This window comes from Xiphophorus maculatus, chromosome 23, assembly GCF_002775205.1.
Source record: "Xiphophorus maculatus strain JP 163 A chromosome 23, X_maculatus-5.0-male, whole genome shotgun sequence".
NCBI lineage: Eukaryota > Metazoa > Chordata > Actinopteri > Cyprinodontiformes > Poeciliidae > Xiphophorus > Xiphophorus maculatus.
The window spans coordinates 18,005,512-18,019,411 of record NC_036465.1 but is presented as its reverse complement, the minus strand read 5'-3'; the positions used below and the strand labels follow the sequence as shown (position 1 = coordinate 18,019,411).

The 13,900-nt window shown below is 39.2% G+C and overlaps 1 protein-coding gene across 2 annotated transcripts; it reads right to left on the bottom strand.

Annotated features, from left to right (window-relative positions):
- Positions 1-217: 217 nt before the first annotated feature.
- Positions 218-11,972, bottom strand: LOC102234331 (sodium-dependent phosphate transport protein 2A). 2 transcript variants are annotated; one of them, XM_023328311.1, is made up of 12 exons: positions 11,910-11,972; positions 9,617-9,796; positions 9,103-9,249; positions 8,714-8,857; positions 6,223-6,334; positions 5,544-5,739; positions 4,411-4,506; positions 4,268-4,334; positions 3,998-4,165; positions 3,643-3,759; positions 1,711-1,835; positions 218-1,578 (listed from the first exon to the last, which is right to left on the bottom strand). In XM_023328311.1, the coding sequence occupies exons 2-12, from the start codon at positions 9,792-9,794 to the stop codon at positions 973-975; spliced, it is 1,956 nt and encodes a 651-aa protein (XP_023184079.1). In that variant the 5' UTR covers positions 9,795-9,796; positions 11,910-11,972; the 3' UTR covers positions 218-972. The 2 variants fall into 2 exon arrangements, with proteins under 2 accessions (XP_023184079.1, XP_023184080.1); XM_023328312.1 differs by having other exon boundaries at positions 9,617-9,827; positions 11,910-11,952.
- Between the last annotated feature and the right edge of the window lie 1,928 nt (positions 11,973-13,900).

The following is a 13,900-nucleotide window of genomic DNA, read 5'->3' as shown; positions in this document are numbered from 1 at the left end:
CCGTCCCTAATTTGCATCCTGGCCTCATCACCCTGTGATGGATGTCACTTCTGTCTCTTTGAACTTTTAACTTGCATGTCTCTCACCTCTCACATGAAATCCTTAGAGGCTGCTAACTTCTTGGAAAAATAGTGTTCCTTTGCTTTTGTGTACTCATTTAGAAGAAATCTTTGTAACATTTCAGGTCTATTTAAAAAAAAAAAATGCAAAAATATTGTTCATTTAAAGTTGTGTTTTATTTGATCATGAAAACTGACAATGCCTAGGTACTCAGTTCTTTATTGAGAAATTTTGACATTTCTATGTCTAATCTTAAATTATCTCTGAAAAAAATTGCTATAATTAAAAGGTAAACAATTAGCATGTTTTACTCATTTGTTTCACCAAAAGATAAACAAAATGTGTTTTCTTCAGGGGGAAAAAGTTAGGACACCATACCCCCTATTAGTAAGTGTCGCCCCCTACAGGAAGTGAGAAGAATTGCACATCAATTCTTCAACAAATAAATAAAATCTGTAACAATTTTACAGATTTTTGTCATATTGTGATTATTAATGAATATTTTGATGGCTTTAATCCTCTTAAACATGTTGAGAAAGCATAGAAAAAGCAGCTTTAGCATCTGTCTAAATAACAGTTTAATGTGGTTGAAAAGATGCCTCTTGATGTCTAAATGTGGCAGAAAAATTTGTTAGCTAAATTTAGATTGAACACAATGGGCTATGAGAGCCTAATATTCTTGACAGCTTTATGATTGAAGTGGACATTTAAACATAATAATCTGCATTGGAATAGATTGAAGACTACACCTTTTAAATAAATCACAGCTGAAACAAGCTGAGGCAAGATAACATTTCATATTGACTATTGTTTGACTTCAGAAAAAAAGAAAGCTTCTCTTGTTTCTCCTGGTTAGTTACAAATTTCAGATTTTCAAAGGACAGTACAAAATGCAGTTTGTTGTTAGTCCAACTACAGTGGGGTACTGTTGCACCTCTCCAAGCCTTTTAATTTAAAAACCGGCACACCTGGTCTGATCTCTTCTAAGCAGTCCAGAACCGGGTTATTGTAAGCCAGCTGTTCTTTCTTCTGGGACGAAGCGGACTCATCCTGCGTTCTGACAGACACTGTGTGCGGTGAGATTGGGTCTTCATCCTCCGTCTCTTGGTTCTGACCTGCCTTGCAAGTGAAACTGCAGCAGACAGTTGCCTTCACTATCAAGCGGTCAAGAGGTTTGAGAGAATGCATCCACTTGGGCAGGAAGTCCCAGGTTTGGAGTTTGGTGGGCAGATGCCGGGGACTGTGAGCCTGCATCATATTTACTACAGCAATGAAGAGAGTGATACCCAAAAAAGGACCCCCAACTCCAGCCATCACCTGCCAGCCAGCCAGGGAAAGGCCCAACACGAGGGATGGAAGGAGCAGGAAACACAAGAGAAGGTAGAGGATGGCAAACCAGCGGTATTTGGCCGTGCGTTCCCCCAGAACATAAGCCATCCTGATGGGCAGACGCATGAATGGAACAGGATACCACAGCAGGATGCCAAAAACATTGAAGAGGAGGTGACACAAAGCAATCTAGGAACAAAGGCAAACAGTTGAAAAGCAAGGACCAGACATTTCCTCTTTCTTCACATACATGTAAAACAAAATCCTACCATCGTAACATTTTTGTTTTGTTTAGTTGTCTCTAATAAAACAGAAGCAAACCTGAATGGAAGCTACTATTTTGTTCCCAGGACTGGCCAGAGCTGCAAGTAAGGCGGTGGCAGTGGTGCCGATGTTGGAGCCCAGCGTGAGCGGATAGGCCCGCTCCAGACTGATGACACCAATTCCTAGCAGATAGGATAATAAAACATGTTGTGGAAAGACAGAAAAATAAAATAGCCAAAATTGTGTCAGTGATGTCTCATTGCTCTTCATTTGCAGTTTGGTTTTATTACATAATTCTGCATCGTGTTAAGACAGTGATTTCACTGGGAGCCAGAGCTGAAATCCAATATGCAGGACAAGCAGAAATCTGTTTTTGTATTAAAAGCTGTTTTTGCCTTTTCATTTTAAGCTTAGTTAATTACCTCTGTTGGATGTGAGGATTATTCTGATCTCTTATTTATCACTATGTAGCAGGCTGATGACTCAGTCGTCACCGATTTGATATTCTTCCTTTAGCCGTCCACAGACTGTGCTGGTGATGAAAGGTCCTCGTAAAAACTTCATAAGACTCTGTCAGTGGATGTATGCAGTCATATATGTTTATATTTATCTACGAATCAAACATAAAATAGAAAAATCTGATATTTTCTTCCTTAAAAATAACTAAATATTTCATAAGTAGCAAATACAATACACCTGTATGTTGGCACTTTATTTATTTTGTAGTAAATGTCCTTTTAGAGGCCATGGTGTTAAAATTTATATATGTACAGGAAGCTATGGCCTTGGAAGCAAAAGCTCAGTTTATGGGCTGTCTTGTTTCAGTATATACTTCAAATCTGAATTACTTTAGGAACCTCTGTGCCTTTATGTTGCTGATGTTCTACCTATTTAATCTTTTAATAGCTCAAACATGTGCTATGTTGTTTTTGTCTCTTACAGGAGAGACTCAAAACCTGCTCAGAAAGTTATATGAGTATAGGTTCTTTAATTAATTGATGTATTTTTGCAAGTTTTAAAGAAAATACTGAGTAGGAAAATAAGATGTATTTAAAAATAATAATAATAATAATAAAGATAGAGATTAAAAAGATATAATAATCTTGACTCCAGGTCCAATCCAGCCCTGCTTGTAAGTGTGAACAATTTTAGTCAAAAACAGCTTCACTTGGGGGCAGGGTAGCTCCAGTTTTGAGGTCTACGTGGGAGGAATACGAAAACATATCATATGCTCTAATATCTTATGGGTTAGGAGCACATATGCAGCAGGGCAAAAGAAAAAACAGAGGAGCATGAAGAATAAGAAGGAAAAACATATATTTCTGACAGATTTAGCCTCATAGAAACAGTTTTTTGCTGTTTGAGTGGGAAAATTAGTGTTTATGTCAGTGGTTCATAATATAAAATGTGTGGTGTGGGTCTCGGTTTGCTCAGCTCTTTAGAAAGTAATTAGGAGTTTGGTGTAGATGCGATGATATTCCAGCCCTACCTTCTAAAAAAGCCTACTTAGGTGCTCTCTCATTTCTTTTTTGTTGCATCACATGGAGATTTGTTGCATTTCTTATCTCATGCTCCAAATTAATTTTCCATGCTTCCACTAAATTATAAAATAATATAATTTTGATTGTGCTTTATGTAATCGCAGCAAAAAAACCCCTATTTTCTTGCAAAAGGTTTTTGATTATTAGCCTTTCTGTCATTTCTTTTCACATTTATTCATTTCTGATTCATGATGTGCAGATGTCTCACTTTAAGTCCTGCGTTGCTAAGCACATCTCACGTCCGTTTCCATAATTTCTATCATTTTACATGCCCAGTAAATTTATGCAAAAGTAACCTTGGGGGATTGAGAGTGACTTCAGTTCTTGAACTGAAATAGACTTTGAGTTTTCTTTTATTTGTAATGCAAAGTCGTTCCAGTTCACGAAAGAAGATACAATAATTTGATGTCCCCTTGATAAGAGCATGAAAATAAAGCACGATACTCACCAACTAGAGGAGTCATAGCCGAGGTGAAAACCGAGCTGCTCTGGACGACAAACGTAACCCCTGCGCCTACAAACATGGCGATGTACCCCGCCAGCCATCCAAATGGATATGGCAGGTCTGGTCAGAGAAAAGTGGGAGAAATTAAATGCACCAAAAATTACAACCATCAAAAGAGTCTTCTAAAGGATTAATTACACTCAAACCTGCCTGTAAGTTAACATGGCCTATTGATCAACAAACTGGAATAAAAACCCCAATTTACCATGTATCCTTAGAAAAATGTCATTGTTTTTTCCAGGATTGTTAATAACAGCATGAATATAGCAACATATGAAGGCCTGCAGAGTGAGCTCACCTGTATTAATGACTTTATGGATGACCTTTGCCATTTGACCTTGAAGCAGAGAATTGAGCAGTTTGACCAGAAGCAGCAGACATGTGCAGAGGACGGCCAGAGAGGCTGCTAGGAGAATCAGCCCCACTGTGAGGTCTGACAGTTCTGTAGATGCAAACAAATGTCGGCCTGCAAAGAGACAGATCCCACAAGCTGTTTTATTGCACTGAATTTTTTTTTTTTTTTACATTAAAGAAATAATAATGTGTCACAGCAAAACTGCAAACCCACACTTGACATGTGTTGAGGATAAGTCAGAACCGAGACCACAGTCTTCAGCACTTTTATTGCCAGCAGACTACAGAAAGAAAGATGGAGCTTTATGAAAGCCACATTTAAACCACAGAGTGTATGTGTATCAAACTAGCTATTACCAAGACTATGTCATCCCGGCACCACTGTTTCACCAGGCTCCGGTTCCTCATGACCTCATTTCCCATGGCGATCCCTGTGATCACACATTTGTCCAGCTGATGGGAAAAGGATACATTTTTTCAGCACATTTCAGGGCAGTAAGGTTAAAGAATGAAAAAATGTTTTTTATAACATCTACTGTCAGTATGAGTTCATGTTGCTGTCAATGAAAACGTTGATGTGTCTGCTATGTAAGTATTACCATCTTTTTGGGGAAACAGTTTTCCTCTTTGGAAATATCCAGAAATTAATTCATAAATTTGGAATTTGTATGTTAGTTTGGGATACTAAAAATTGATCTAACAAAGTCCAATCTTGACAGAAAAGATTGTTTTTTTTTATTATTTAAATGGTTATTTGTTACTTTTTAAAAAATAAGAGCAAATTCCTGTCTGGAAAACTTGTTACAGTCATATTTTATCACTTGTGAATTGATTGGCAAAGTGTGTTGGAAATTGGAGTTTAAACACAGAAAAGATCAAAAAATCAGAATAAACCAGATATTGGGATAATGGGTTTATTTGTATTTCTAAGGGTTTGTAACCCACTGGAGCAGATAAATATAAAGTCTATCCTTCTATTCTCTGTTTGCTGGCTGGTTTGAATAAAGCATGACCCCTTTAGTCTGGATTTCTGTTTTTATATTCCATGTATTTGCAGAAAAACAGAGGACAACTCAGGTAAAGTTCATATGAAATTTTGGCATAGAAAATTTGGTATAAACCTTCAAGCCAAATTGTCATCTGGCAATGAGTGACGTGTTAAAAGGTTTTTGTTAGTAATGTGTAATGCTGTAGCGAGATAAAACGATGACAATCATTTTACCAAAGAAAGATGTCATTAATAATCACTTCTCTGCGCTCCATTTCTCTGGTGATCTGTTGCAGCTACCCCTGAGTGAAGAGCATCCTGGTGCTTATTTGTGAGCATCAGGATGTTCCCTACTTTTGTCCTCTTAATATCTCAACACTTTTTGGCCAAAAAACAACAAGAAGAAAACACTCAACTAATGAAGGATGACGTGGCACCATCTGTTTATTGAGCGGGTTATTGGACAGGATATTTGCAAACACGACCAAGCAAAGGTTTTTACCTGTATAATGAGCTTGGTGACTGGCTCAGTGATGACCTTCAGTAGCTCAGGTGCTTCCTCCCCAGGCTGCAGTCTGAAGACACTGACCAGCCACTGGGACAGATGGGTAATGACCCCGCTCGCCACCTCCAAGGGCAACAGCACCAGCACCGACAGCCAGTTGAAGCAGTCGTGGACTGTTGCTCCGGCGAAGGCCCTGCCGAGGGTCGCAGTCATTAACTCTGTTCACCAAGGTCACTCAGCATCAGGCTGATCATCTACTTTGAACAATAGCTTGTTAATCAGATTTTTACAGTTGCAGTTTTCTAGATATGAGTGACATGACGAGCATGTCTGTTTTGACTGTGACGTTGTTTATTGCAAAATGTTGGCATAAATAATTATTTAATCATGCAGATAAAATAATGCGCCATCTGTTCAGTATGTTATCATTTCATAGCAGATTTTTGCCGGGGTGGAATTAGACTGGATGCGTGCCATTATTGTCACTTTCACACTGAAATAGAGCTTATAAAGCAGCAAGCAGCTGCCAGTGCTTCCTCTTCCACCTCCTCTGCTTTCATCCGGGCAGTTTTCCTCTTTATCCCCCCCATATAATAATTACTCGTCTTTTTCAGTTTTCTCTTCCCTGCTCCTGTGTCTCCTTCATTCTTTGACTCACTACTGTTTGCTCACTCACCGTTGAAACTCGTTTCTTTCTGCGGCCTGCATCATGGCTACGATGGTGTTTGTGACAGAGGTTCCGATATTTGTGCCCATGATAACTGGAACGGCCAACTTCACTTTCAACACTGCGAGAGAGGAGAGACAGAATAGAGGTGTTTTCACAGTCTGCATCAAGGTCATTACTATGCAGCACCGCACACATACAAAAGGAGCTGTTTTGCCGTGAAACGTCCAAGTTATCAAGAAGAGCCATTTATGGCAGCAATAATTGCGACACATGACCCTCTCCTTTAATGGTGATGAGAGATGGCTGTGATTTAAAAGTGAGAGGAGGCAGCTTTACGGGAGAGGTTAATGTGGAGAGCATCTTTAATGGGGAGAACAGAGAGGACATACATCATGCAGGCAAACATCCTTACCTTCCTCTAAGTTTGATAATTATCAGAAATCTTATTTTATTTATTTATTTTATCTTTTAGAAGGGGCAGAGAGCCAACTTCTGTAGCATGATTTCACTGATTTGTACAGACTCACTGTGGAGCCTGAGAGCAAGAAATCCTGGACTGAATGAAAGAGAGAAAACTCACAGTTGGGATAGTGTGACTTGACATCATGCAGAGCCACTTTTTCACATTCTCTCACCTTGTAACCACAAGCAACATATCACTTGGGGACTGGTAGACCAACACAAAATAGTATATTTTTATGATGCAGTAGAAAAACTATACATTTAGTATTTTTTTCAAAGACTTTTAATAATAAAATTGAGGCACGCAGTATTGATGCAATACATTTTGCTATATTTACATCAGACGTTTTTGTTTATATCTCTGCACCTTTGCACTTCTACTCAAATGCTTGGTTGGAGGCATCAGTGAGCAACAGTTTTCAGATTTTTAAACTGATTTAGGTCTGAACTTTAACTAGGCCATTATAACATATGAATAGTCATGAATATGCCTTGTTGCAAATCACTCCAGCTGCAAGTTAAATCTACGCCCTGGTCATTTGTAACCTCCAGCAGGTTTACTTCCAGGATGGTCAGCATGACGCTGCCTCCAGCGTATTTCACAGTTGAAATGGTGTGTTCAGGAAGATGTTCTGTTAATTTTGGTGAACATCCTTCAAAAAGTTCTGAAATCCTTGGTCTTTATCTTCGTTCTCACTGACAAACTTTTACCTGGTCTTCATGTTTGTCATAGAGAGCAGAATTTTATTCCTCCCACTTGTCTTCTGTTGTATCATTGTTATCATACAGGAGTGCACATCCAGCTACTATGTTCAACAGCAGAGAGCCTGCTGGAGGTCCTGTTATGACATTTTATGGATTTTGGAGACTTTTAGTATTTGGCCGTTTTCTTTCAGGGTGGATTTGCTTTGACAGCCAAACCCATGTATTTTGACAGCTGTAAACTATTTTCTAAACAGAGGGATGACTGATTTCAAATCCTTTAGAGACATCTTTAAATCCCTTTTACTTTGCTATTCACTTTCACTTCAATAGCCAAGAAAATACAAAACTAAATATCTGAGGATTACAAAAGGTAAACCTCATTTGTTATTACAGAAGGTTTTAAAGCCATTCTGTTTTTTTATTGTGTATTTACATTGCTTCCTCAGCATTGCTGCAATTAATTTTAAATATTCATTATGTCCAAACTTGCAAGAAAAACACATAACTATAAATGTTACATAAACATATGTTTACTGGTAGAAATGAGTTTTTACAGTCAGACCGATTCTCACACCTTATTTTTTTCTCTGAGTTTTAATACACAAGCTAGTGATTTATTTTCTCTGTATGAGGTTACTGGATTTGTTACCACATATTTCTTGGTGTGAACCTAGGTACATAAACATACATTTTGGTACAGGTACACAGTCAGTGCTTTTACACTCACATAGCTTAAACTCAGACAACACTAATTTGGTCAAAGCTAATCAAAGCTTAATAAAGGTGCTAATAGTGTTCATAAATAGAGATTTACTTGCCAGTTTATGTCCTCAATTATTTTCCAAGATAGAAAATGTAATTGGCTCTGTATCTGCTTAACACCTACTTGTACCACTGCATTCATATAAATGTGCACAGAATCCAATCTACCTCTTTTACCTCATACATATTTTAATCCCGGCTGATTTCGTTAAATTAATCTAGATTCCATTATCTATGCCAATAGCAAATCAAAAACCATAATGCCGTGTCGCCTGCAGTCAGTTGGGTTTCAAAGCCAATTTCTGAAAAGCTCTATTGTCGAAAATGTACAAAGGGAGTTTTCAATTCCCAGGGTTCTTTGCTGTCTGAATATTGGTCCATTTATTGTAATATGTATGCATGCAAAGTATTTGCCTGGAGATAAGTACACAATGCAGTAAACACGCAAACTATATACCAGGCTGGTTATCTTTCTCTGTTCCTTCCATTTCAAAATTGTATTTACAGTTTAAACCAGCTCATCTTCCAACACACAAACATTTACACAGGTTTTCATGCGCCTACTCACATCCTGAGGCCACCAGACTGACAACAATGGAGGTGGAGGTGGATGAGCTCTGGACAAGGACGGTGACCAGGATCCCCACCACCAGTCCTGCCACAGGGTTGGACAGCACGACATTGTCCTGGAAAATGTCCCCTGCCACTTTACCTGGTTAAATATCCCACCCACGTACACAGAGGGAAAAATACAAACACAGACAAAACACAAAATTGATTACTCTGAGGAATGACAACACTCACACTGCTTATTTCCTCTTCTTCAAGAAGGTCACCAGATGATGGCTTGGCAGTAAATGATACAGTAGGACAGTGAATTGTCCCTCACTGAGTCACTCTTTTGTCACACATCAGCTAGCTGAGTCACACTCAGCCCACAGTGAGGGTTATACTTACCCCCTGCTAACTGGAAGGCAGAGCTCAGCGTGTCCAACGAGCAAATGAAGAAGAAGAGGAGGATGAAAAGGAGAGGGATCTTTGATAGATTGATAAGACGCTGCTTGATCTTGCCTGGACTCACAGCTGTAGTGTGCGGAGAGTTTTCTGTTGGAAACAAAGACCAAGGGAAAGGTTTAGACTTGCATCAGGGCATAAATAGCTTAAGACTGACCTATTTTCCCCATAAGAAAAAACAGAAAAATAGCAAGTTTCAAGCTAGCGCATCTCCTTTTCATGTGAAATCTGGCTTCTGAATATAAAAATTTCGTACTTGTATGAGAACAAAGCTATCAAATGTACAGCATACACAGCGAAGCACCTGCTGAGTTAAAGGGGAGCCAGAAAATCCCATTGGCATTTTTGCCTCTTTCTTGTAGATGTTTCTTATCTACAAGAATTCCCCTTTCTAAGGAAATCAAGCCAGCTGCCACACCAAGAGATGAAAGTGTTCATCTCCTCTTGATGCCTATACCTTTTTCTGTGTGTACACTGCCTGTATTTATTGACAGTACAGTAGAGAAGCGATTGGGACGTTCATTGTAGCACTCAGAGCTGCCAGTGAGGTCAAGAGTGGATCCGATGCCAGACTCCCTGTCCTCCTCCAGTGAGAGTTTGGGCTGGGAGGAAAGCTGAACCACATTCATCTTCATGCCTGAGAGAACACGGGGTTCACATTTAGGTTCCTAGTGGAGACATTAAAGCTTTTCAAAATACGTACCAATCAGAATCATATACACACCCCCTATGAACATGGATGTTGTCTTGAATTTAGAGGGGTTTTTTATTTGAACTATTCTTTTTTTCTCCGAAGGAAAGTAAACAAATTGCATTTCAAGTGATTTTTGAGAACAATAATTGGGTACATACAGTAGTTTTTATTTTTTTTATTTTTATTTTTTTCAATCCAGACATGGTCAAAATTAAACATACTGTACATCCTTAAATACAGAAAATAATTTGCATCTTGATGACACACTTTTTGCAGTCATGAAAGTAAATCTGATAAATAACTAAAGCCAAAAATCCCTTCCACCATGAAAGTATATTATGGCCTTCTTGTCCATGATGAGTGTATGTCAAACTGTAAAAGGCTGAATGTTTCCACAGTAAGTGAGACCTGTGCCCCGTCCACAGGGCTCTGCAGCTGAGGAGGGAGAAAACATGTGGCACTCTGAGCTCTGTGTAAAGACGCTCAAGTAATTAAAATCACAGGATGGCACCACTGTAGAGGAAACAGATAAGAGTGAATGTGTTTATCAGCCACCTGCAGCAGTAACAAGAAATCAGTGGAGACCAGCATTTCTTGTATATGAGCCCATCTCTCACAGAGGCGCCGAGACCGGCAGCAGACAAGCAATTACAAAAGAACAAAAGCCACCCACATTGTTTCTAAGTGGCACCTTTTCTTGATTTGAGGTCAGATTGAGTGCCACACCTCCTGGCAAACGAAAACGTTTTCAGAATCAGTGAGAAAACATCGTTATCAGTGTAACTTGTCCCCCGTTTCTACTTTCTCAAAGGCACCCTTCACCTCTCAAAGGGCTACGACTGCCTTTAAAGAATTTTCTATTTTAAGCATAGAGTGCCTACTTTTCCCTTTTTGCATATCAGCTGTATTTTACAGCCTTCAAGGCAGAAAAGAATGTGTCCCTTAAAAGCAAAGAGGATGGAAGTAATTACAGCAGGCAAAATCACAGTAATTACAGTCACTGCATCATTAGCATTGTATGCAACATCTTCCAGTAGTTCCTAATGGGTGGAGAGGTCTTGTTAGCATATGTACATGTATGTGGGAGTGGGTGAACCAGCTTCTACAGATCACAGCTAAATAGTCTCTGGTCATATTTTGTGCTGGTAAATGCACACTGAATGTTATCTGAGTGTTGCTGGTTCTCTGGCAGTTTGCCACTCAATCTTTTTCATCGGTTGGCAAATTTTTCTTTAAATCTTGTCAGAGAAAAGCATTGAAATTTCAAAAGTCTTCCTGCAGCAGGGATGCTACAGATTTGCTTGTTGAAAGACAAATAATGAGGTACGTCAAGTTTTAGGCCCATACAAGTATTGTTATAAAACTTAACAATTTATGTCCAATCTGAACTGATGGGACATGAGTTGTAAAACTGTCAGCAGCAACAAAAAGCATCGTATGAACACTGTATCACAACTTTGCTTCTTCTGGACCTTGGACAACCACACATCTTGCTCTGAACCAGAAAGTCCTAAAGAAAAATGTCTGGTCATCGCTCACTGACCTCGAGTTCACGCACACTTGGATTATTCTGCAAGACAATCATTAAAAGCAGCCCAGCAAATCCACCTTTGAATGGTTTCAAAAAAAGAACAAGTTGTCTTGTCTAACTCTGAACTAAAGTTCAAATAAGATGTTGTGTCATTGCCTTAAATAGACCATCATTGCACGCTCTAGAGGGCCTTAATTCCTCCTCAATGATAAAGAACTTATTGCTGATTATTCCAAATGTTTGATGGCACAATAAGTTATTATTTATAACTTCAATTAAATTTTCACATAGGCCCAGATTGGTCTGAGTAGACATTTCCCTTAGTAAGTGAAATCATTTGAAAACCTCATTTGCGTTTGGATTAAAATCTGCACATTTAAGTGCAACCAAAACAGCAAAAACAAGGAATATGTAAGAAAGCAAACCTATTCTTTCACACTGCTCCACATGAGAAAAATATAGGTAAATCAAACTTGACACAAATATCATATTTATTGATATTGTTTCTGAAGTACAGCCTCTTACCTGGTGTCAAACAGCGTCTGTGTGAGACCTGCAAAGCAAAGCATCAAGATGGGGAGTAAATCATCTTTAAATACGCTCTCAGACCTGAAAGTGTTGAGAGGGGCACCTGCTCCTTTGGTGATTAACTTGAGACAACACTGTTAATCAATATCGCAAAGAGATAAGTTAATGATGCATTAGTTAAAAGGGTATGTAGTGCACTCGGTAATGATTGATCCTCTCTCAGACGGTGTAATTTTCACTTGATTTGGTGCCAGATAAGGGGATTTAAAGATGAAGCTGCCAGTTTGATTTGATCCAACATGAAAACACTGAGAGAAATCTGACACCTAGTGGTGACTCTGGAGGAATGCCGCTGACTGGTTTGGTCCTCATGTTCTCACGCAGCCGTTTTCATCCTGCTGTGGAACATAGCAAAGATTGGAGACGGTGTATTAGCTGACTATTTCTTTTTCAAGATAAGCCAGTGAAAGTAATTCAAATTTTTGGAGCGTAATCTGCTCTCAGCTGGTGCAGGTATTCCCCTCAACCTCGGGCGCTTAAGTTTAAGTATGTTTTGATTGGACAAGAGCTATCAGGGGAATTTTTTGACAGCCTCACACACAGAGAAGCACATTTACCCTTACACTCCACTGCTCACACATGATGTTCTTCTCAGAAACAGAGTTGGCCTGTGTAACAGGGTGATATAATTATTAATAATTAGTTCAGCTTGAGTTTTTTCCTGTCAGCAGTTCTCCTAACCAGATCTGGCGAACCTGCTGACCTCATGCCTGCATCCACAAACCCAGTGGAGCAGAATTCAATAACACCCTCAGCAACACTTTTACTTGCCAAATGATGATGAGAGCTGGGACAAAAAGGAAGGAGACGCAGAGGCAAGCTCTGTTGTTGGTGTTTTTCAGTCATTTGTTGACTACAGAGGTGAAATCCTTCAGATTTGGTAACGCTGCAGGCAGAGAAAGAGTGAAACACGGATATCCACTCACATGCAGTCACTTCTAAACCCACACACCCAGCTAAAGCTGTGGAACAGCTCTGAGGCCCTTTGCTTAGAAAGCCCTCCATACTGCAGTTAATCCCCTCTCCAAATGCAGAAGTCGTTGAGAGGATGCTGCCACCTGTCATCCTGGGGATAAACAAACCGAAGTGACGGTGTCTTCATCCTGCCATTCTGCAGGTCAGCCATCAGTCCAGCTCGGCTCTTCTTCAGCTGTGGTCTAAGCTCACTCTAAGGACGGCCAGATAAGGCTTTAGCAAAGCACACATCCCCTTTTTTTGTCTGCAGAGGAGTGATTTGCTGTGTACTTTGCAGCATAACAAGACATGACATTGCTTTGGCTAATAATTCATTGTGGATTGAGGAAGTTAAACACTTTGCTCAAGTGCTTCATTTGTTTTTTCATCCTGAAAAATAACTCAAGTTTAATAACAAATGAGACCCATTAATCAGAAGCAATACTGTGCAAAGGTTTTGCTCTAAACTGTTAACATCTGCATTGCATAATAAGCTGGGCTTACTGTAATGTTTTAAGTATTCTTAATCAAAGTTTATCTTCCAACTATACAATGTTTCAACAAATAAAAATCTAAAAAGTCTTGCATGCGTTTTTATCGAGCCCCTCTTCTTCAGTGCCCTTAAATAGAACCCATCATAATTATTTGTCTTCAGAAATCATGTAATTTCAATTTAAAGTAAAAGTCGAAACAAGAATAGGTGATAAAGTTCTATCTTGTCATAGACTTTCTATAGGATTTGAGCCTGGGCTTTGACTGGGCCATTCTAGCACAATAAATTAGTCCATTGTAGTTCTGGCTTCATGTTCAGAGTCGCTGTTCCACCTTCTCATAACCAATTGTTTTGAATAAAAGAATTCCCACAGCATGATGCTGACATCTCCATATTTCATGTGAGGATGGTGCTTTCATGGTAAAGTGAGGTGTTGGTTTTCTGACACATAAGGAATTTTGCTTTCTAAAAAGTTCTGCTT